Source organism: Orcinus orca, chromosome 1, assembly GCF_937001465.1.
Source record: "Orcinus orca chromosome 1, mOrcOrc1.1, whole genome shotgun sequence".
Lineage (NCBI taxonomy): Eukaryota > Metazoa > Chordata > Mammalia > Artiodactyla > Delphinidae > Orcinus > Orcinus orca.
Window position 1 is genome coordinate 212,240,164 of NC_064559.1, and position 21,384 is coordinate 212,261,547.

Genomic DNA, 21,384 nt, shown 5'->3' on the forward strand with positions numbered 1-21,384 from the left:
CCCGCCGTCCCTTTAACGCGCGGCCCGAGGGGGCGGCGGCGGGGCGCACGGACGCGGCGGGCTTCGCGCCCTCCCTGCCTGCGTCCCGGGCTGGGGGCGCATGGGTGGCCGCGGGCGGCGGGGCAGCAGCCGTGGTGTGCGCGGGGCCGGGGCCGGGGCTGAGGCCGGCAGGGCGGGCGGGGCCGGAGCGGCCGGGCGGGGGCGCGGGGGCCTGGTCGCGGCTGGGCCGGGAGCGGCGCGCGGGCGGGGCGCGGGCCGGCGGCGGGGAGGCGCCCGCGTCCAAGGCCCGGGCCGGGCCTTAGCGCCGCGCCATGGCGGAGACCAAGATCATCTATCACATGGACGAGGAGGAGACGCCGTACCTGGTCAAGCTGCCCGTGGCGCCCGAGCGCGTCACGCTGGCCGACTTCAAGAACGTGCTCAGCAACCGGCCCGTGCACGCCTACAAATTCTTTTTCAAGTCCATGGACCAGGACTTCGGGTCAGTGGGCCACAGGGCCTGTGCGCGGGCGCGCGTGTGGGCACCTGTCTGCGCCAGGCAGGGCAGATCCTGGGGCTGTGACCCGGGCGGTGCCTCCCCGTGCCTGCGCGCCCCGGTGCGGTGTGTCCCACCTGTCTGTGCCCTGAGCAGGGGACGCCTGGGCCCCTGACTGCCTGCCCAGGAGCCTGAGAGCTCTGGACGGTGGGCAGGCAAGGGTCCTGGCTTCTCCACCTGCCCTGGGTCCTGTCCTGAGTGTGACTTGCGGTGGAGGTCTGTAGTCCAGGTCGACCTCGAAAATACCACCTTGGCACCTGTCAGGCTCAGGGTCCTTTGCCCCCCTTATGTGGAGGTCAGATGCTTAGGGATGGCCTGGAGAGCTTGCGATTCATGGGGCTTGGGGTCAGAGGAGTGTCCGAGTATTGGGAGGGGAGGGGTTGGGGTGGGGACAGGGTGCCGGCCACCCAGTGGGTTCCCTAGTTAGCATGGGGGAAATGAGGTGATCTGGGACAGGGGCACAGATCTGTCTGCTGGGGTCTGCAGACGTTTCTGGAGGCTCAGGATAGCCTCCTCCTGACCCCCTTCTCCCGGGCCCTCGGGACAGGGCAGAGGTCAAGGGTCACTGGGCAATGTGGGGCTTTATTCCACCCACCCCTGCCCCGGGGTTGCTGGCCACAGGGCTTCTGTCCCTGCTGAGCCACATGGCACTTGGGTTCCTGGGAGCGGCCCAGGCCAACTGCTGACTCGGGGCAGCTTCTGTGTCAGCGTCCGCATGTCTGCCCTTAGTGGTGGCTGTTCTGGCCGTGGGGACTTCCCGCTTGTGCTGGGCTGGGCCTCTGGAACGGTGAGCGGTGAGCTGGAGGCTGGCTGTCCACTTGAGGCCTGACCCGGCACAGCCACGGGTAACCTGAGTCCCCTGCTCAGCGGTGCTGGGGCGGGGGCGGGGGGGGGGGCACCCAGAGGCCTCGTGCGCGGAGCAGGTGTGCCTGGGTGCCCTCAGGCAGCCCGTGTCCTTGTCTGTGGCTGCGTCTCGGGACGTTGACATTGAGCCATTTCCTGGATTCTGTGGTTTGCATGGGCCTTGGGCAGGCCCAGGTCAGGTCAAGCTGAGGCTACTTTGTGGCTCTCAGGAAGGCCTGAGGGACATGTGGGCAGCTGGACTCTCATGCCTCCCCAGCACCAGGGAGAGGCAGAGAAGGGGGCATGTGCTCTTGGCAGCCTGCAGCCCTGCCGGGCTCGTGTTAGGAGCCACCCCCAGGCTGGGCTCCCCTGGGAGGGCATTGATTTGGGGAGCCAGCCCTCGTTGGGTGATCTCCTACAGTCTCACTGCTCTGGGTCTGCTGTGCTTTGGCTGTGAGCACTGGGTATGTGAAAGGGTGCTTTTGTTTTTAACTTAGTTTATTATTTCAACAAAAATTACTGAAGTCACACATGCTCTGTCACAAACCAAAGCCAGCAGGGAATGTGAGGCACAGTGTGTGCCCAACCCCCTAGGTTGCTGCCCTTGGACCATGATCTGGGGTGCATCCTGAGGGCCCTGACCCTGGTCCTCCGTCTGGTAGCTGCTGAGCTGCAGAGACCCCTGCCCCCATCAAGGTGCACTCCCAGCAGAGGCTGGGCCTGCTGGAGGATTTGCAGGACCCATGGGTGCCCTGGCCTAGGAGGTCAGTGGGCAGGCAGATCTGGGTCTTGAAGCACAAGTAGGAGTTCTTCAGGTTGTCTCAGCATGACTGGGATGAGGGGGGAGAGAACAAGACCGGGCTAGTAGGCTGGGCTGGGACGGGGAGGGATTCGAGTGACTCTGGAAGGCGAAATGGGCAGACAGAGCAGGGGAGGCTCACCTTATTCCCCACCCCCGAGACCTCTGGTTTGTGGCCTGTTGGCCTCAGGGACCCTTGGAGAGGATCTGCCTCTTCCTCCCCTCCCCTGAGGTCTACCTACAGAGCTCCAAGTTTTATTTATTCTGTAGAATCATTTACTCAGTGTAATAAATTTCCTCTGGGAGGGGCTGAATAGTCACTCACACTTTAGTATAAATGAGAGCTGGAAGCTCACCCTAGATACCTAGTGGATGTAGCTGGAGGTTGGGGAAAGTGGGGGCAGGTCCTGGCTGGGCTGGGGCAGCAGCCCCCTCATAAGAGGGGTGGCCTCAGATTGGGGACTGTGAGGGCACCTGGTGAGCCTGGGCTTCCTGCCCCAACCCCTCAGCCCACTGTGGGCTGGGCCCTGAGTTCCTGGGGCCTCTGTTCCTGGCCACAGCTGGCCAGGAAGGGAACCCCTTCCCTTACTAAGTCTAAGGTGTGGCCACCGCCCCATGCTCTGGGCCGGGTCCCACTCCCCACGGGCATCTTTGGCCAAGTGGGTGGCGAGTCCTGCACCCACCTCCCACTTTTCCCATGCAGGTCACAGCTTTTGTGTCCCAGCGAAGCTGGGGAGGGTCTCTGGGCTTGTGCTCGGCTGGCCTGGAAGTGCCAGGCATTGGGTTTGGTGAGCGGCAGTGCAGGGAGACGTCTGGGCCCAGCCTTTGGGCTGAGTGGCAGAGGGTGAGGGTGTCTGGCTCACAGGTTTCTGCTGCCAGGGCTGCCTTGCCGATTCCAGGCCTGGCTGGACTTGGCAGTGGCCCTGGCCCCTGCATCTCTGCGCCAGGAGCTCTGGTCTGTGGGGCCATCTGTCTGTGGGCCCTGGGGGGTGCAGTGGGGGGCTGTGCTTGGCCTGGCGCAGGCTGCCCGAGCTCCCACTCTGCCCACCATCTGGAGTCAGTGCCCCTAGTGGTGTTGGGAGAGTCTAGATGGGTCACCCCCCGGAGCTTGTGGCAGGGCTTGGAGGACTTGGATCCACTCACCCCGAGGCCTGCAGAGCCTGGGCCTGGGCAGGAGGCAGTGAGGGGACAGAGGAAGGCTCTGGGGGAGCTGAGGACCCCGACCCATGGGGGAACACTGTGCCTCTGGGGACATAGTTGGGGCCATCCCACTGGGCCTCTGGGAGCCCAGGGGTCCCCCTGGGCCCCTGGCTCAGCTCCAAGGGCCCCGCTCTGAGCAGATTCCTTGGCGGGGCGAGTCTGCAGGGGTAGCGGGCGGGGATGGGCAGCCCAAGTTCTAGGGTAACTGGGATTTCGCCAGGAATCCTGAGGTTGTGGGCAAGATGCCAATGGGGGTGCCCCTGGGTGGCCACCACAAGGTTCAGTGTCTTCACTGACCACTGCTCCTGAGGTCTACTCTCAGACCTCAGGGGAGCCCTGGGGTTGTGTGTGGGGCATTTCCCCAGGCTTGGCCAAGGCCTCCCCCAACCCCACCCCTGACCTCGTCCCTATCCCTGGTCATCGCCGGGGGTGGGCAGCGTGTGCCCCTGTGCCCTTTGTCCTGGGGGCTGGGGCACCTGCCCCTCCCTCCCTGCTGTCCCGGCCTAGCTGCCCCTCAGCGCCCCAACGCCCGGTGGAGGGCAGGATGCTCCGTAGTGCAGGCTGCAAGGTGTGTGTTTCGCAGGCTGGAGAGGGCCAGGGAAGCAGCGCCTCTGGGCCCTGGGAGGGGCGTTCGTGTGTGGGTGGGCTACATGGGGGCCTCAGGCAGCCCCGGGCGGCGGGTCACCTGGAGGCTCTGGCTGTGTGGGCACTCAGCATGCCCCTGGGCCCCCCTGCCTGGGGTGTCCACCTCTGGGGGAGCCAGGCAGGCCCCGTGGTGTAAGTCAGAAAGGGCGAGGGCGGGGGCGGGGGGGCGGCAGGGGAGGCCGCCGGCCGGGCCACTGGGGCTGTGAAGTGGGAGCCAGGTCCCTCCCATGTCTCTGTCACCGCAGTCGCTCAGAGATGGTGCTTGGGGCCTGCTGGGCCCCCGGGAGGGCTTGCTGCAGCCCCGTCTGTTGGCTGCAGCTGGCAGAACCACAAGTGTCCCCAGGCCACCGCAGGTCTTCCTGGGGTGACAAACTTCTGTGTGGCCTCCTTGACTAAATCTTGGGCTGGGTCTCGGCCTCCCCAGAGCTCAGCTCTGCCGGACTGTGATGTGTGAGTGGGGGCCACAAACACAGTGTCTGCTCCTCACTGGGGAGAGGGGGTGTCCTGAGAAATGACTCTTTCTGTCCCTTGTTCTGTCCACCTCATCTGTACCTGTGTGGCTGGCCCTGGGATGCCACACAGGCACAGAACGGGGGGGTCACCGAAGGACCCTGGCGGGGTGCCCCCTCCCTCCCCAGCTGGCCCGTCTCCTCTGTCCACTCTGCCCTGAGGTCTTGGGCCCTCTCCTGGTGGGTGGGGTGGACTGGAGCCTTGCTCTCTGGATGGGAGCGTCCTGTGCCACCTGTTGCTGCCAAGGACTAGCCGAGTCGCGGTGTCTGTGCCCAGCGGGCCACAAGGCCGCTTCCCGCCTGGTCTCCCGGCTCCTGTTTCTGCACTGGGCCCAAGCCCAAGTGTAGGAACCTGCCATGCTGGGCAGGGCTGGCCTCCAGGGGGCAGGGCCTCAGGGCACCTCCTGCCACAGGCCCCGCCCTGCCTGCCCTGCTCTCCAGGCCTCCGGGCCACCGGGGAGGCCGCAGTGTGGGATGTGTCTGGGCCACAGCACTGCCCGCCCTGCCCCGTGGCCCTTCCCCTGCTGCCCTCCTCACCCTTTTGAACCTGACACCTGGACCTCCCCAACCAGTTTCTGGCCCCAGGGTCATTGGCCTCCTTCCCAGTTAGCATTGCCGGGCCCTTGGCGACCTGCCTCTCCCACCCCACCCCAAGCCCCCCTGACTGGGGGCGGCATTAAGGGATAGGCCAGGGCTAGCCGCTGGGCAGTGGTATGGCTGGTGGCGCTCGCTGCCCTCTAGGGCCTGAGGCTTCTCTGTGGCCCCAGCTGGCCCTGAGCTTGGCTGCCCTTCCAGGTCTCGAGTTGGGCTGGTGCCGTTGAGTGGGGGTCTGTTTTTGTCTCCCTGGCTGGGCCGATGGGCCGGGGGGCGGCTGCCTGCCCTTGGAGTGTGTGCGTGTCGGTCTGTGTGTTGTGCCCTCTCGACCTGCCCGCATCTGTGCTGAGGCCTGCTGTGAACCAGGCCCTGTTCTAGGCTGGCAGGGTGGGCTCTGCCCTCACCATGCACAGGCCGGGGGGGCACAGAGGCACAGAGCAAGGCAGATACTCGCATTTTAGGGCCGTCCAGGCAGTGACCCTTGGTGCTGGGAGTGTCTGGGTCCCCTTGGACCTGGACCCTGGAAGGGGCCCTTGGAAGGGTGGTAAAGGTTCCTGGGAAGGGAGGTGCCAGGTGCGGGCATCCGCACAGGCTGACATCTGGGCGTGTGGCTGGACACCCCGTGTGGCCTGCACCCCAGACGAGCTGGGGCCCTCGTCCAGAGCCCAGTGCTGGGAGCAGGCCCCACTGCAGTGGCCTCACGGCTGCATCTGCCTGCAGGGTTGTGAAGGAGGAGATCTCTGACGACAATGCTAGGCTGCCCTGCTTCAACGGCCGCGTGGTCTCCTGGGTGAGTCCACGGGGTGCTGGCAGAGGGCCCTGGGCTGGTGGGAGTGGAGGAGGCTGGTCACCTGTGCCCCGGTGCCCTGCCAAGGCTTGCCTGGAAGCCGGTCCCTGAGCCCTGCTCTCCTCCGCAGCTGGTCCTGGCTGAGGGCACACACTCGGATGCAGGGTCTCAGGGCACTGACGGCCACGCAGACCTGCCTCCGCCTCTCGAGCGGACAGGCGGCATCGGGGACTCCCGGCCCCCCTCCTTCCAGTAAGGACTCTGAGGGGTGGCGCTGAGCCCAGTTGTTCTGAGGGGCCTGTGTCCTGCCAGGCCTCTTAGGGGTGGGGAGGGGCAGGTCCCTGAGCAGGGACCCACGGTCAGTAGGCGCTGGTCAGCAGAGGAGGGGCGGGCGGAGAGGCCTGGAGTGGGCCGGCGGGTGGATGGGGGCCCCTGCTGGAGTCGGGGTCCCACCAGACGAGGGCAGCAGAGGAGCTGAGAGGGCGTTCGAGGCGTGAGTGGCCCGGCCGCCCCAGCCCAGCCCCCCTTGTCGGCACAGCCCGAATGTGGCCGGCAGCCGAGATGGGATGGACAACGAGACCGGCACGGAGTCCCTGGTCAGCCACCGGCGGGAGCGAGCCCGACGCCGGAACCGCGAGGAGGGTAACGAGGCCACACCCTTGACCTCCCCGGGACCCCATGGGCGCCCCAAGCCCCTGCTGACCCCCACGTACTGCCCTGTCCAGCGGGGGTCCCTTGGCAGAGGTTCCAGGACCCTAGTGGCCCCCCCAGCAACCCAGCGGTCACCCTGCCAGCTCCCAGGTCAACAGGTGCTCTAGGCTGCAGGGCCGCCCGTGACCTCCAGGGGACCCCACAGCCAGCCCCCCTCCCTGCTGTCCCCATAGCCGCCCGGACCAACGGGCACCCAAGGGGGGACCGGCGGCGGGACCTAGGGCTGCCCCCCGACAGCGCGTCCACCGTGCTGAGCAGTGAACTTGAGTCCAGCAGCTTCATCGACTCGGAGGAGGACGACAACACCAGCCGGTGGGCGAGGGCTGGGGTGCGAGGCGGGGCGGGGCGTGTGCGCAGGGTGTGTCCGCGTGCATGTGCACGTGTGGGCAGGGGGCCCTGCTGGTGGCTCGCTGCCTTGGGGGGGCGGCTTTCCCCAGGTCTGGCCCCGCCCCCGCCCCTCTGGCCTCAGTTTCCTCTGCCGCGTGGGGGAGGGGTGGCCAGGCCCTGACTCTGCGCCGACCGCCCCCACCCCCCCCACCCCCACCCCCCACGCCCCGACCCCGCCAGGCTGAGCAGCTCCACGGAGCAGAGCACCTCCTCCCGGCTCATCCGGAAGCACAAGCGCCGGCGGCGGAAGCAGCGCCTGCGGCAGACAGACCGGGTAGGTGTGGAGGCCCGAGCGGGCAGGTGGGTCCCAGCCGCGGTCCCACCCGCAGCCCCTCACCTGGCGCCCCCCGCAGGCCTCCTCCTTCAGCAGCATCACGGACTCCACCATGTCCCTGAATATCATCACCGTCACGCTCAACATGGGTGAGGCCTCGGCGGGGCAGGTCCTCGGGCCTGGCAGGGGGTCCTCGGGTGGGGGGCACCTGCTCACCCCCCCTCTCTGCAGAGAGGCACCACTTCCTGGGCATCAGCATCGTGGGCCAGAGCAATGACCGGGGCGACGGCGGCATCTACATCGGCTCCATCATGAAGGGCGGCGCCGTGGCTGCCGACGGCCGCATCGAGCCGGGTGACATGCTGCTGCAGGTGCGGGGCCGGGGGAGCCACTGGGGGGCCGGGGGGCCGGCACCTGCACCCACCGCGCTGACCCCTCGTCCCCAGGTGAACGACGTCAACTTTGAGAACATGAGCAACGACGACGCGGTGCGGGTCCTGCGGGAGATTGTGTCCCAGACAGGGTGAGGCGCGGGGCGGGCGGGGCAGGGGCTGAGAGTTGGGGGAGTCCCCCCGGGGCCTCGCCGTGTGACCCGCCCTCCCCGCAGGCCCATCAGCCTCACTGTGGCCAAGTGCTGGGACCCGACGCCCCGCAGCTACTTCACCATCCCGAGGGGTGAGTGACCCCACGGGGCCAGCGGGGCGGGGGCGGGGGGTGCCCAGCGCGGCCTGAAGGTCCTCTCTCCTCTGCGCCCCTGTGCTCTGCTCTCTCTCCCGCCGTCCGTCCGTCCGTCTGTTGCCGCGCGGTGGCCGCCCAGCTGACCCCGTTCGGCCCATTGACCCGGCCGCCTGGCTGTCACACACGGCGGCGCTGACCGGAGCCCTGCCCCGCTACGGTACGAGCCCCTGCTCCAGCGCCGTCACGCGCACCAGCACCTCCTCACTAACCAGCTCGGTGCCCGGCGCTCCGCGTAAGTGGTGGCTCACGAGACCAGGGAACTGAGGCCCCAGGCGAGGGCCTGGCCGCGGCGCCCCGGATGGGGATGGTCGGTTGCACCCGAGGCCCATCCCATGCCAGGCTCCGGCAGTCAGATGCAGCGCCCACAGGGCTCCGCCCTCCTCCCAGCCTCTGGTGGAGGTGGAAGATGCCTGGAGGGGCCCGGCCAGCCCAGGGGTCTCCCTGCGGGGCGGGGCGGGGCGGGGAGGGGCGGCTGTCTGAGCAGGGCCCTCACCTGGCTTTCCTGCCACTAACATGACTAATAGCCCTGAGCTCGCGGGGGAGGGGGTTGAAGAGGCCCGATCTCCGCCCGTGGGTTCCTCGTCCTGGTTGGATCCCAGATTCTGATGAAGCGCCTGCAGGGTAGGAGACGAAGGTCCAGCCCCCACCCACCCCCATGTGCCGGCTCCCTGACCCTCGGAGCTGTCAAGCAGTGGGGCTGGACCCCCCAGTCACTGGGCCAGCAGAGTCTGGTCTCTGAGGGGGTGCGGCAGGTGGGGCCTGGGGTCCATTCTGACCCCCGCCCCGTCTGTCAGCCACTCGGGCTGAGGAGGAGGCCGTGCCTTGCAGAGCTGGAGGAGGTGCCGCTGACGGTGAAGAGTGACATGGGCGCTGTCGTCCGGGTCATGCAGCTGCCGGACTCAGGCCTGGAGATCCGCGACCGCATGTGGCTCAAGATCACCATCGCCAACGCCGTCATTGGTGAGGGTCCCACGGCCAGCAGAGGGGGCGGGGCGGGGCGGCCCCGGGCCCCTGCCTGACGGCCGCCCACCACACCAGGGGCGGACGTGGTGGACTGGCTGTACACGCACCTGGAGGGCTTCCGTGAGCGGCGGGAGGCGCGCAGGTACGCCAGCAGCATGCTGAAGCGCGGCTTCCTGCGGCACACGGTGAACAAGATCACCTTCTCCGAGCAGTGCTACTACGTCTTCGGGGACCTGTGCAGCAGTGAGTAGGGGCTGCGGGGCGGGGCGGGGTCCCCAGAGGGCCCGCCCACCCCGCCCCACGCCCGCCCCACGCCAACCCCGCCCCCACCCCCGCCCCGCGCCCACCCCCCACCCCGCCCCACCCACCCCCCTCACCCCCGCCTACCCCTTCGCAGACTTCGCGGCGCTGAACCTCAACAGCGGCTCCAGCGGGGCCTCGGATCAGGACACGCTGGCCCCGCTGCCCCACCCGGCCGCCCCCTGGCCCCTGGGGCAGGGCTACCCCTACCAGTACCCGGGGCCCCCGCCCTGCTTCCCGCCCGCGTACCAGGACCCCGGCTTCGGCTACGGCAGCGGCAGTGCTGGCAGTCAGCAGAGTGAAGGTGAGGGCCTCCCGCCCGGCCGCCACACCTTCCCCACCGCCTAGCTCTGCCCTGTGTGCCGGTTCCTCCACCCTGTGCGCTCCCATCCGCTCTGTGCTTGGGCCCTGGGTGGCTCCTTCTAGAAGGGGCGAGTGGTCGAAGGAGGGCCAGAGAGAAGAACCCGGAGGCTTCAGGGGTTGCGTGTGGGGGCTGGTGCTCCAGCCGTGGCAGAGGCCAGAGGTGGTGTGGGAAGGATGGGGGCATCGGGGTGTGGTGGCCCGGGTGGGGGAGTGGCATGGGGACCCCAGGACACAGTGGAGGACAGAGACTTCCGCCTTCCGCCTGCAGCCGGAGGTGACAGTTTCATAGACGGCCCAGCCCGATGCTGGGATGTGTGGGGCAGCTGAGCGGGAAGCTTGGGGTGTCCCTGAGGAGGGGACCTGTTGGAAGTGTCCCGAGGCTGAGTGGGGTCAGTGAGGTCCATGGGCCCGTGCCCCCAGCATCTGGGGAGAGGTCTGGTGGCTGGCCCGGTGGACCCAGAAAGGGACGGGGAGACAGGAGAGTGGATCGGAGGATAGTGGTGTCTGAGGGGAAGCCGTGTTGGGCACCTGTGGACCCTGGACAGGCCCAGCCGGTGGGGTCACACCCTGGTAGCAGGGTGTGGGTGCCCAGCCGGGCCTGCTCTGTAACTCATCTATCCCTTGCTTTGTGCTGGGCAAGCCTTAGACTGAAGGACTAGCGGAACGGACCCTCGGGGCCGGTAAGCCAGGGTCCTGCCCGGCGTCCCTCCCGGCACATCCCCAGCCAGTGGGCGTCTTCAGGTTCCCGACACTTCCTGAGCCCAGGAGGGGCTGAGCCGAATGGCCAGCCAGGGCTCCAGGGTCAGACGAAAGGCGGGTCTTGGGTGGGGAGCCCAAGATGGCCGGCAGGTGCGCCAAGCACACACGGCCTTCTCTGGGCCTCGGTTTCTCAGCTGCAAGACCAGGCCCTCGGTCCAGGCACTGGGGTGAGGAGTGGGGGCACTGAGCTGGCCCTGGTGTCCCTGCCTGTCTGCCACTGCCCCCCCGCGCCCCCCCCCCCCGGCCTGCTGCAGCTGCTCTTGCTTCCCTGGGCGGGGCCGGCCCAGCCCTTGTGTCTGCATGGCTCCCCCCTCCACCTGCACCCCGGCTCAGGACCACCAGGCTCTGCCCCTGGTTGTCCTCGCAATGGCCGGCCATCTTGGAAGAGGCAAGGCCCGGCACTGACCGTCCCATTCCTCTCCCCCCTTCTTGACCCCAGGAAGCAAAAGCAGTGGGTCCACCCGGAGCGCTGGCGGGAGCAGCCGTCGGGCCCTGGGGCGTGAGAAGGAGAGCCGGTCGGCTGGAGCTGGGGGCAGTGGCAGCGAGTCGGACCACACAGTGCCAAGCGGGGTGGGCAGCGGCGGCTGGCGGGAGCGTCCTGCTGGCCAGCTCAGCCGTGGCAGCAGCCCGCGCAGCCAGGCCTCGGCCGCCGCCCCAGGGCTCCCCCCGCTGCACCCCCTGACAAAGGCGTACTCGGTGGTGGGCGGGCCGCCTGGGGGGCCGCCTGTCCGGGAGCTGGCCGCTGTCCCCCCAGAGCTGACAGGCAGCCGCCAGTCCTTCCAGAAGGCCATGGGGAACCCCTGTGAGTTCTTTGTCGATATCATGTGACCAAGGAGAGAGTGCTTCCGGCCTGGCCACTGCTTCCAGCCAGTGGTCCTGCTGCCCCTGCAGGAGGGGCTGCACCTGGAGCTTGTGTGGCCTTCGTGGCCTTCCTGGGTCAGACCAGCCTGTGCTTCGTGCCATGGGGTCTGGGCCTGGCCAGAGTGGCAGCAGGCTGGAGGAGAGGGGCTGAGGGTAGCCCAGGCCACCGTAACCTGGATGGCAGCCCGTCCTCCTGGCCAGAGCAGCTGTGTCTGTGCAGACCCCGGTGGGGGGGCCTCCATCTCCCTGTGCTCAGGCAGGTCTGACCTGCCCGCCTTGGCGTGTGCCTCAGGGACCCGCACTCGCCCACAGTGCTGTGCACGGGGCCTCAGGTTGAGCTGAGAGGTGGCCGCTAGGCCTGGGCCCCCCTCTTCACCCGGTTCACAGGCCCCACCCCCCATCCTGCCCAGGCCGGGGTGGGGGGCCCTCTCGGGGGTAGGGTCCTAGCCCCGAGGCCTCTCTCTGGCTGCCCAGGGTAGGGATCTAATTTATTTATTTATTGCCTGGCCTGTGTGCTCCACGGGGTGGCGGCCAAGTCAGCTGTCCCCCACTCCCAGCCACTGGAGCAGAGTTTCATGTGTTCACCCCCACCCCGCAGGGACACACGGTGTGTCTGAAGGTGTGCGGGAGGACGGTGAGGGGGAGATGGCAGGAGAGGGAAGGTGACACTGAGGGCAAGGGCCACAGATGCACACAGCTGCTGCCGGGGCGGGGTCTGGGGCAGAGGGCGTGGCCAGTTCGCCCCTCCCCGCGGTCCTGGGGTGGCCACGCACGCACGCACGCACGCACGCTGCTCCCTCCGTCCAGCGTCGCTGGCCTGCACACGTCTGCACTGTAGATACTGTGCGGAGCTGGAGCGTCGTCCAGGTAGTTAATAGAGCTGCTTCTGTGTAAATGCTATTTTAAACACTAAAAAGCATTTAATTTTATGGGACCGACGTGTGACCTGTGTCTCTTTTTAACCACTTTAGGAGATTGGGGTGCAGGGGCCGGGTCAGCTTCCCCAGGGTCCGTCCGAGAGCTGACCCAGGACCCAGGACCCAGCGACAAGGCCCTGGCCGCAGCAGTCCTGGCGGGCGGTCTTCTGTCTGTGGTGCTGGCTCCTGGCTCCGGTGGGGGGTGCGGGGGGTGGAGGGTGGGGTGGGGTGGGTCGTCCTTGCGGCTGCTGCTGGCCTTGGTGCTGACCCCCGACCCTGGCCGGGCTCTGTCCGCGGTGCTGGAGGGGACTGGCCACATTCTACTGGCTCGCTGGCCAGGGAGAGCAGGAAGCTGGGTGCCCCCTCCTTCCTGAGCGGGTCTCTGCCCTGCACTGGGGCCCACAGTCAGGCACACACCCCTGCAGAGGGGTCAAGAAAGCCCCACCCACCCGCCAACCTCCCACTCCTACGATGCTTGGACAGGATGCTGGGGGGGGGGCCCAGGCTGGGCCCAGCCAGGCAAGTGGTATCCAGCTTTGCCTTCACATGGTTTGGCTGGGGGCTTTCCTGTGCGCTCAGCCTGGGCTACGGGGGGCCCCGAGGAAGCCTCCATGGGCCTCTGTCTGGAACAGTGGCACTGGGTCACCTGTGCAGGCCAGGGCTTGGCTGGGGCAGGGACAGAGCCTGCCTCTGGGGCCCCAGGGGTTGAGATCCCACGGAGCTGAGGCCCCTTATGCACTCTGGAGGTCACTGTGGGGTCAAGGTCAGCAGAATGTAGGGCTGGGGAGTCACAGCGGAGTTGGGGCACAGTCTAGGTTGCTGCATAGGGACTTGGTCTGGGGGCACCTTGACTAGGTATGAGTTCACTGGGGTGAGGTCACTGGGTCAGGGGTCGCTTGTTTTCTCCCTGAGTCTCCTCCCCGCCCCCACTGCTGCCTCGCCCTCTGGCATCGCCAGGACCCCCTCCCAGGAAGAACTCAGGGGTGTTGAGGTCCGGCCGCCACAGCAGCAGGTAGCACTTAGGCAGGTGGGAGATGCCCAGCACACAGAAGAGGATGGCGCCCACCTGCACGGCAGGCTGGGAGACCGTGTGCACGTCGGCAAAGGGGGACGAAGGAGACCCAGGTGATGAAGTAGGCCAGCATGGCAGAGGTCAGGCCGCGGGCACCGTTGTAGCCCCCGGGCCGGCTCTTTACTGGGAAGGTGCCCAGGTAGCAGAGGAAAGCCAGCGTGGCGTTCACCAGGCCGAAGCTGACCCAGGAGCGCACGTGGCAGTGCACCAGCGCCTCCGTGGGCGGCACTTGCCAGCCTGTCGGCACCTCCGGCGGGAAGATACCAGCCAGCACCCCACAGGTGGCTGCAGAGCCGGTCTGCCCAGCTCGGCTGCAGCTCTGACCCCACGAAGATCTCAGCCGCCTGCAGGAAGGGTGTGCTCCAGCAGCCGGTGAGCAGGAGGTGGTGCAGCGGCGGCTGGGCCAGGCAGCTGGCAGGGCTGGGCCGGCCGGGAAACAGGAGGACGCTGAGGCAGACGAGGCCCAGGCAGAGCAGGCCTGTGGCCCCCCACCCGAGGCCCGAACCGTGGGCTGTGCCGGCGCCAGATGAAGAGTCCCAGGGCTGCCAGCACCAGGCCCAGAGCCGGGGCCAGAGCAGAAGCAGCCCCAGGAACTTGGGCCGGCGGGGGAGGCACCGGTGCTCCAGTCCGGGGACCTGTGGTCCTGGTCACACTTGCTGCAGAGGGCAGGGGGAGGAGAGGGGGGTGCTGGGGGCCGTCGGCTTCCCCCAGCCTCGCCCCTGCCACGGCCCTCGGAGGGCTCACCTGGGTTGCGCTGTTAGCTGCCTGCTTTGCAGTCGGTACCGTCGTAACAGCAGGAGTGGAAGCCCTTAACGCGGTGCACCTGGCCCTCCTTGCACTGCCGTGAGCACTGGGGCACAGGCTCCGGGCACGGGCTCCTGGCACGGGCCCCGGGGCTCAGGCTCCGCATGGCTGGCTGCAGCTGCCCGAGCCCTGGGGGCCGCCCCGCTCCCTCAGGCAGGGCTGGCGCTCACCTGGTTTCCCTGCGTGTGCCACCTCACCTGGGAGTGCCAGAGCTGCAGGCTGCCATTGAAGGTGCCCACGGTACGCAGTGTGGGCGTCCGGTCCCACCGTACCCACAGCTTCTGGTCATGATTCACGTCCACGTTCCCGTTGGTGTCAAACCGCAGGCTCAGGTTGTGCGTGTTCTCCGGGTGCTGGCGGGGGGGGGGGACGGGGGGGGACGGGGGGGACGGGGGGGCGGGGAGCCCCCCCAGCCCCCCCAGCCCAGACCTGCTCCCACTGTCCCTCCTCCCTGGTGGCGCTGGTGGCACAGCTCCCGTGCCCTCACCTGCCAGGGCCGCACGGGCTCCCGCACAGGGCAGCCCGAGGTGTCGCAGAGCAGCATGTTGTGGAGCGCCTGGGCCACGCCGTACACAGCTGCGAAGGCGTGAAGGTCTGGCGGTGCAGCAGCCCGTCAGTCACGTTCTCCAGGGTGATGCAGTCACACTGAGGGCAGCACGGCCCCACCACGTGCTCCTCCAGGCCTGGCTGCCCTGCGTCCAGCGAGGCGCAGTAGGCGGGGTCCGCGGCCAGGGCCAGGCACGTCTGCACGTAGGACGGGAACTCGGGCATCTGGGCGCCCTGACGCGGGACGCCGAGCACGGTACCCACCCGGTCCATGCTGGGCAGCGTCATGACCAGGTTTGAGGGCAGCCAGGCCTCGCTGGCCACCCACATCTTGGGCGAGAGCCTGTAGCGGATGCTGTAGCTGAAGAGGGTGCGGGCAGTGCGGGCAGAGGAGAACACCTCACCACCTGCACGCTGCTCTGGTTCACCCGGCGTGGCAGGCCCTGCACGGAGCCCAGCCGCGGGCTGCCGGCTCTGGGCAGCGGCACCCAGCCCTCGCGCGCGATTCAAGTGCCCTTGGCGTAGTCCAGGCCAGAGAAGAGGCACAGGCCCTGCCAGCTGTACTCGTCTTCGCTGCCCACGGCGGCCACCCAGCTCCAGTGCAGCTCCCGCAGCAGCTCCACCACGGCCGCCACCTGCACGCGGTCGCTGGGCACCGTGTGGAGGAAGGACGGGAACGTCTCGCGGCTGCTCAGCCAGTCCGTGCTGGCGCCGTAGCTGACCTGCGGGTCCAAGGCAGCTCCTGACGCAGGGGCTCCCGAGGCGGGCAGGAGGGGGGACGCGGGCTGGGGGGTGCACGTGCGGCATGAGGAAGAAGCTGGTGACCAGGGCGACCTCGAAGGAGTGGGGCCCGATGACGGCCAGCACGTGGGGCTGGTACTGCATATAATCGCAGTAGGCGGCGACGCTGCAGCTGCCGGCCTTGGCCATGAACACCAAGCTGGGCTTCGTGGCGACCACAGGCTCCCAGCACGTGTTGAGAAGTTGTAGCCCAGGCGCAGCCCCGGGGATCAGGGTGGACCCGCTGTTGATCTCCTCCATGGCCATCGTCGTGGCCAGCGCCCAGAGCAGCCCAGGGGACGAGAGCATCCTCAGCTGAGCCCAGGGGGGCAGAGCCCCCCAGCACGTAGTCCCCTGGCCAGCTGAGCTGCCGGGACAGGCACAGCGGGGCCCCTGCCCTGACGCCCAGGACAGCCGCGAGGCCCAGGAGAGCCAGGCCTGGCATGGCAGGTGGCAGCTTCCAGCAGGGACGGCAAGTGGGCAGACTGACCGGGGCGCCAGATATGGGGAGTCGGGGCGTGGAGGGGCAGAGGATTTGTTTAGCAAAGCGCTTGCCTGTCCTCACCTGCCAGCTCGGGGCCCTGGAGATGTCCTCCATCTCCTGGGCCCCACAGGTGTGCTCACATTGGATTCATCCTGATGCCACCACTAGGCTCTCTGGCTGACAGTGACCCGGGCAGGCAGGCTTTGGGCAGCCGCTGACTGTGACCTTGCTACCTGCCTGTGCCCAAGCCCCTGGCACCCACCTATTCCTGGAGAGGGGTCACCCTGTACCCGTCTGCCAGAGGGGCCTGGATTCTCCAGCTGCCTGTGAGACAGGCTTGGAGGTGCCAATGCCCCAGGGAGTGGGCACAGAAACACTCCCTCCAGCCCTGGGGAGGCACTGTCGGCAGTCGGGGTGGGAGACTGCAGGGGTGGCTCCCGTGGCAGGCCCAGGGGCAGCCTGGGGGTGTGTGTCCCACAGCCCTGCAGGCCAGCCAGGAGGACAGTGGGTGGCCGGATGGCCCGCTCCCACCCCGTGGCTAGGGTGGGGAGAGTCCCGAGGGGGAGGCCGTGGGCTCTCGGCCTGCCTGGGGACAGTGCACCTTGAGGGTCTAAGGCCTAGAAGCTGCGGGGCCCCGTGGCTGGCCGTGCTCACACCGGCCTGGGCCCTGCCTGCGCGGGCCAGGCTCACAGCTGGGCCCGAGGAGCGGCATGCAAGCGAGGGAGGAAATGCTGTAACCAAGCGGGCTGCTGCAGCCAGGTCAGCCCCAGGGTGTGCCGGGGGCCTGGGGGCCAGGCCAGCAGCTCCCGCTTAGCCTCTGGGTGCCTGAGGACCCGTCTCCCCCAGTCTGGGGCTGGGGGCCTCACTGACACCAGGTTGCAGGCACCCAGAGGAGCTGGGGGAGGCTAGCGATGGCCCTGGGGTATGGCGGTGGGGCCCGGCAGACATTTATGGGACGTGGTCTAGGGATCCAGTCCTTACCTGTCTCCACTGCCCTGTGGGGCGCGCACACATGGCACAGCACACACGCTACACGCATGCGCAGGGCCTGCACCTGCACCATTGCATGCACACGTGCACACACGTGCAGCCCTCACTGTCTGGCTCAGGGGAATCCCAGGCTGTTCCCCCAGTCACTGGCCTTTGCAGGCACACCAGGCTCTGGTCCCCGCTGGGTGTGGGGACTTGGAGGTGGCTTGTGTTGGGCACTGCTATTCAGTGCTGGCTTTGGGGCAGCGTCTGAGAGGACCCTCCCTGACAGGCATCCTCCTTCTGTCCAGGCCACTGCCATGGCGTGAGCAGCTCCCCTCCACTGGCTGCAGTCCAGGCAAATTTTCTTCTCTCTACACGGTGTGTGGCTGGTCTCAGACCTGTGTTTCCAACTCAGCCACTTAGGTGATTCTGTGACTCAGTTTTTTCACCTCTAAAGTGGGGATAATGTGGACCTTGGCAACAGATGGGGTTCGGCAGGGCTAAAGCTTGCACAGAGATGGGCAGGACCCCAGCACTGGCCGGGGCATACCTCACGTCCCTGTGGTTGACACAGCCCTGACTGCCTGGGAGCAGGTACCTGGCACACCCGACACCCCCGTCCTGGAGAGCAGCAGTTCTGCTAAGTGCAGTTTATTTATTTTGGAAAAGCCATCACCCGTATTACAGCTTCTAAGGGTACCTGAAAGCTTGCACTTATGTACGTTTGCTGCACGGTGAATAATGTCCCCTTGGCACCTGAGGTCCTGGCCTCACAGTGAAGAGGCAGTGGGTGGGGCCAGGCCCCCAAGCACTGGGTGATGGCTGGGATGGGTGTGGCCACCTGCCAGCCTGTCACTGAGGGTCGAGGCCCCCTCCCTTGTGCTATGTCATTCTGGGACTCCTGAGCTCCACGGGGATGGAGCAGTAAGGGGCAGGGAAGAGGGAGCACAGCATCTCGCTGGATGCTGGAGAGGGAGAAGCCAGCACTGGCCCAGAGGAGTCCTGGGATCCTGGGGGTTCTCAGGCTGTGCTGTGCAGACTCTAGGCCACAGGCAGCGGCTGACACGTGTGCAGGGCGGTGGCAGCAGGGCAGTCCTTCCCTCGGGGCTTCAGGTCCTGCTGTCACTGCTGAGGAAACGTGGGCCCCTGGCTGAGGAGGCGAGGGGCGGGGGGAAAGCCTGCAGTGCTGACCCCTGCCCAGGACTTTCTCCCTGTCCTGGGGACAGCCAGCCGTTACAGAGGGGCCCAAGGCAGCCCAGCTGGGCAGACACTGCGTCTTGCGCCCCACGACTCCCCGGCAGGGGCAGCTTTTCCATGAACACTAATCCTGACCCCCACTGACTGCTTCCTGCACTTCATCTACCCGGGAAAGGCCTGACTGGACATGAGTGTACCTTAGCTGAGGGTAAAGATGAGATGCCCAGGCAAAGGAGAGGCCGGGCGTGGAGCAGACGGCCAGCGTCTGCCTTCTCCGTGAAGCCTGTTTGCAGCGGCTGGATGCTCTGAATGGCTCCCGACGAGCTCAGCTCACAGGGGGACCCAGAAAGTTCCACGGTGGGACTGATAGGTCCCGGCTGCCCCCACCCAGCTCTGGATTAGGGGAAGCCCACCCCACCTGGGCCTGCCAGCCCCTAGGGTAGGTCCAGCAGGGCGTGCTCGGCGTACAGCCTCTGGGAGATGTCGTAGACGCGTTCGATGAAGGGCAGGGCCTCGCCCAGCATCTCCACGGCCTGCTCGGGGGACCCCACGTTCATGGTCTCCAGGAAGACCTTGCGTGTGGGCAGTGCACAGAAGGCCACGGTAACGGCGCGGCGGATGATCCAAGGGTGGTAGGCGGCCAGCGAGGCATTGTAAGAGTCAGTGCAGAGCGCGGCAGTGCGCGCGTCCTCAGGGCTGGTGCGGATGCCCTCCAGGAAGAGCTGCAGCCAGTGCAGGGCGCGGTGCAGCCGCAGCACCGTCCGGCAGCCCGAGTCGGGGTGGCGGGAGCGCCTCTCCAGGTCCACCAGCTGGCTGCCCACCTCGTAGGCCACCATGGCCTGCAGGGTGCTATAGTGCTCCTGCTGGGGGCCACCGCACAGCTGCTCCATGATCTGCAGCTTCGCCACCACATCCTTGGAGATGAACGAGAAGATGGTGCCCAGGCTGTTCAGGAACCTGCGCAAGGGAGGCGGGCGCTCAGCTGGGGGTGCGGGGGAGAGCACCCCCCACCTTCTGGGCCGCTAGTGAGGACAGCTGACCAGCACCGGGCCGGCAGGTGACTACGAGTGCCAGCGGGACGCAGTGGGACACGTGGCCAGGAAAGGCCCTCGCACGCACCTGACCAGCCCCCTCCAGCTGGCGAGGTAGTGGTCCAACAGCACCTCTTCCTTCTCGTTGAGACACTGCTTGAAACTGAGCAGGACAACTTTCAGATTAAACTCTGACTCCAAGTCATCCATTTCAACAGGAACTGAAACACACCGGGAGTCAGGCTGTGGGTTGTCTCCTGGTGAGGAGGCTCCCTCCTTGGGTCATTATTTCGGGGAGGGAGGGCAGGGGCAGCTGGAAAGAAACAGCTGGGCTACTGCTGCTCCCCAGTGAAAGCCCACAATAACCCCCATCCCCAGGCCAGCCCCTCCTCCCCAGGAGCCCACCTCGCTCTGCTCGGGTCACACACTCGCAGACACACAGGCCTGGCCCGGCTCTTAGCACGGCCCCCCGACGCTCAGGCTTGTCAAACCACTGCCACGTCTCACTCGTGGGAGGCGTCTCTGCTCAGGTTTCCTTGCTGGTTTATAGTCTGTCTCTCTTGAGTGTATGTCTGTTCCTACTAACTGGAGAAGTATTTGCTGAGTCCCCACCCAGAGCCAGGCACCCATTCCAGTGCACTGTGAGTGAGACCGACAGCCTGGCCCCGCTGAGGCAACATCCTAGTGGCAGGTGTGTGTGTGTGTGATAATAGCAAAGACAGGAAGTTCAACACAGTAGGTAAAAGGATAAGCACCGTGGAGAGACAGACTGTGGGCTGAGGCTGGAGGGCCACGCCCTTCCTTGCTTGAAGCTGCATCGCAACACACAGAGCAGAGGCTGCGGGGTCAGCATTTGCCGACAGATGGACAGACACCAGTCTTCTCACTCCTACTGTAACTGTACCCGTCGCACACAGAAGGGCAGCTGGAGCACACACAGGTTTTCTCACGCTCTGAAGACAGCCACAGGCCCTCCCCCAGCCCCAGGGAGTCCAGAAGTGCCCCAGGCCAGAGGCCTGCTCTGGATTCTGGCATTCATATAGTCACTCCACAAACACCCAAGTGCCCAAGCGTTAGTGGGTGTCGCTGGGCACCTCAGCCCCTGCCTCCCTGGGTGCCTGGGGCCTGCACTGCCGTGTGGCTCTGACAGGCCCTGGGGACTGAGCTGTGTCTCACCTCATGTCCAGGACAAGCTCTCACCCCTTTGGGCATGGGGGTTCCTGTGCTCTTGGTGCTGGGAGCACTGTGGGAGCCCGGTCGCCCGAGGTGTGTGGTGAGAGCTCAGCCAGGAGAGCACACTGGTGTGCCTGGGCAGGGTCTGCCTTCCACTGTGCGGGCAAATCGTGCACTGTTTTAAGATCCTGTCCCACATCTTTGGGGAAAATGGGCCCGCACACCCTCCCCTGCCCACCACCCAGGCTGCTGGGAGCATCTGATGGGGCCCAGTAGGTGCTGCTGAGGCCCTGCAGGCCCCACGGCTTGGCTGCATGCCTGGCACTGGGTGGAGTGCCCAGAGGTGAGCTCACCCTGTCTTCAGGTGTGGGGGACAGCCGGGCCTGGACTCAGGAAGATAACACTCCGGAGGTTTCTAGAACACCCCTCCCCTCTCTCAGGCCCTCAGTCTTCTGTCCACCGAGCAGATGGCCTCTGAGGCCCTCAGGGCTACCTTCCTGGTCACCAGACATCCTGTGGGCCTGGCCTTCCTGCCCAGAACCTGAGCCAGCAGCCAACAGGAGGTGCCAGCAGCCTTTCAGAGCTTGGAAAAAACAGGAAGGGCAGGGGCGGCGCGGCCGGGGGCGGGCAGCCTGCCAGCTCTGGGAAGGTGATGCAGGGCACCGCCAAGGCTCCCCCAGGGGCAGTCCACGGTCCCAAGGTCAGGGCTCGTCCTGAGGCCGGCCTGAGCACCGCAGCCCTGTGGCTGACAGCAAGCTGAAGGACCCCAGGAAAAAGGGGGCAACCCTCCGGCACCACAGCCCCAGTCTCGCCTGCTAAGGGGGCTCCGGGTGGCGCCGAGGTGGGATCCGGGGCTCGGGTGGGTCCTGCTCCAGCTGAGGCCCAGGGATGGCTCAGGGGCCCGGGGTCCGGGCCAGGGCGGGAGTCGGGTCCTCGGCCGCCCCCTCCCACGCCCGGTTCGGTTGGGGTGGGTTTCCTCAGCGCCAGCTCGATCCCACCGCGTCCGGCTCACCTGCAACGCCGCCCCTCACCTGCCCCGCGCAGCCGCAGTGGAGGCCGCGGCCCCGCCCCCGGCCACTGACCCACCGCCCGGGATTGGCTGCCGGCCGCCCAATCAGAAGGTCCGATGCGCGGGTCCGA

At 67.1% G+C, this 21,384-nt stretch overlaps 3 protein-coding genes across 8 annotated transcripts; 1 reads left to right on the forward strand and 2 right to left on the reverse strand.

Annotated features, from left to right (window-relative positions):
* The first annotated feature begins 2 nt into the window (after positions 1 to 2).
* On the forward strand, positions 3 to 12,202 carry DVL1 (dishevelled segment polarity protein 1). 3 transcript variants are annotated; one of them, XM_049698925.1, is made up of 16 exons: positions 133 to 481; positions 5,846 to 5,915; positions 6,043 to 6,164; positions 6,451 to 6,554; positions 6,797 to 6,935; positions 7,191 to 7,284; positions 7,364 to 7,433; positions 7,516 to 7,655; positions 7,731 to 7,807; positions 7,892 to 7,959; positions 8,102 to 8,254; positions 8,851 to 8,982; positions 9,061 to 9,228; positions 9,383 to 9,589; positions 10,289 to 10,328; positions 10,847 to 10,986. In XM_049698925.1, the coding sequence occupies exons 1-15, from the start codon at positions 312 to 314 to the stop codon at positions 10,297 to 10,299; spliced, it is 1,725 nt and encodes a 574-aa protein (XP_049554882.1). In that variant the 5' UTR covers positions 133 to 311; the 3' UTR covers positions 10,300 to 10,328; positions 10,847 to 10,986. The 3 variants fall into 3 exon arrangements, with proteins under 3 accessions (XP_033288508.1, XP_004272323.1, XP_049554882.1); XM_033432617.2 differs by lacking the exon at positions 10,289 to 10,328 and having other exon boundaries at positions 3 to 481; positions 10,847 to 12,202; XM_004272275.4 differs by lacking the exon at positions 10,289 to 10,328 and having other exon boundaries at positions 3 to 481; positions 8,102 to 8,179; positions 10,847 to 12,202.
* On the reverse strand, positions 11,756 to 17,322 carry TAS1R3 (taste 1 receptor member 3). The gene is given in 12 exon segments (XM_049699096.1): positions 11,756 to 13,291; positions 13,293 to 13,517; positions 13,519 to 13,745; positions 13,747 to 13,840; positions 13,842 to 13,944; positions 14,002 to 14,119; positions 14,232 to 14,414; positions 14,549 to 14,649; positions 14,652 to 15,008; positions 15,011 to 15,329; positions 15,406 to 15,694; positions 15,696 to 17,322. Coding segments are annotated over 12 exon segments (2,535 nt in total). The 5' UTR covers positions 15,986 to 17,322; the 3' UTR covers positions 11,756 to 13,062.
* Positions 17,323 to 17,478: 156 nt separating this feature from the next.
* CPTP (ceramide-1-phosphate transfer protein) lies at positions 17,479 to 21,371 on the reverse strand. 4 transcript variants are annotated; one of them, XM_033432644.2, is made up of 3 exons: positions 21,257 to 21,371; positions 19,160 to 19,292; positions 17,479 to 18,997 (listed from the first exon to the last, which is right to left on the reverse strand). In XM_033432644.2, exons 2-3 carry the CDS (start codon positions 19,279 to 19,281, stop codon positions 18,475 to 18,477), a joined length of 645 nt encoding a protein of 214 aa, XP_033288535.1. In that variant the 5' UTR covers positions 19,282 to 19,292; positions 21,257 to 21,371; the 3' UTR covers positions 17,479 to 18,474. The 4 variants fall into 4 exon arrangements, with proteins under 4 accessions (XP_033288535.1, XP_033288533.1, XP_004272321.1 ...); XM_033432642.2 differs by lacking the exon at positions 21,257 to 21,371 and adding an exon at positions 20,598 to 21,199; XM_004272273.4 differs by lacking the exon at positions 21,257 to 21,371 and adding an exon at positions 19,477 to 21,199.
* Positions 21,372 to 21,384: the final 13 nt, after the last annotated feature.

Bases quoted from the DNA above. Each gene is read 5' to 3' on its own strand.
- DVL1 (XM_033432617.2), top strand. From the start codon at position 312: ATGGCGGAGACCAAGATCATCTATCACATGGACGAGGAGGAGACGCCG. The intron at 7,434-7,515 runs GTGAGGCCTCGG...CCCTCTCTGCAG, and splicing joins CACCGTCACGCTCAACATGG to AGAGGCACCACTTCCTGGGC. The intron at 8,255-8,850 runs GTAAGTGGTGGC...CGTGCCTTGCAG, and splicing joins CTCGGTGCCCGGCGCTCCGC to AGCTGGAGGAGGTGCCGCTG.
- CPTP (XM_033432644.2), bottom strand. From the start codon at position 19,281: ATGGATGACTTGGAGTCAGAGTTTAATCTGAAAGTTGTCCTGCTCAGT. The intron at 18,998-19,159 runs GTGCGTGCGAGG...TCCCTTGCGCAG, and splicing joins AGCTGGAGGGGGCTGGTCAG to GTTCCTGAACAGCCTGGGCA.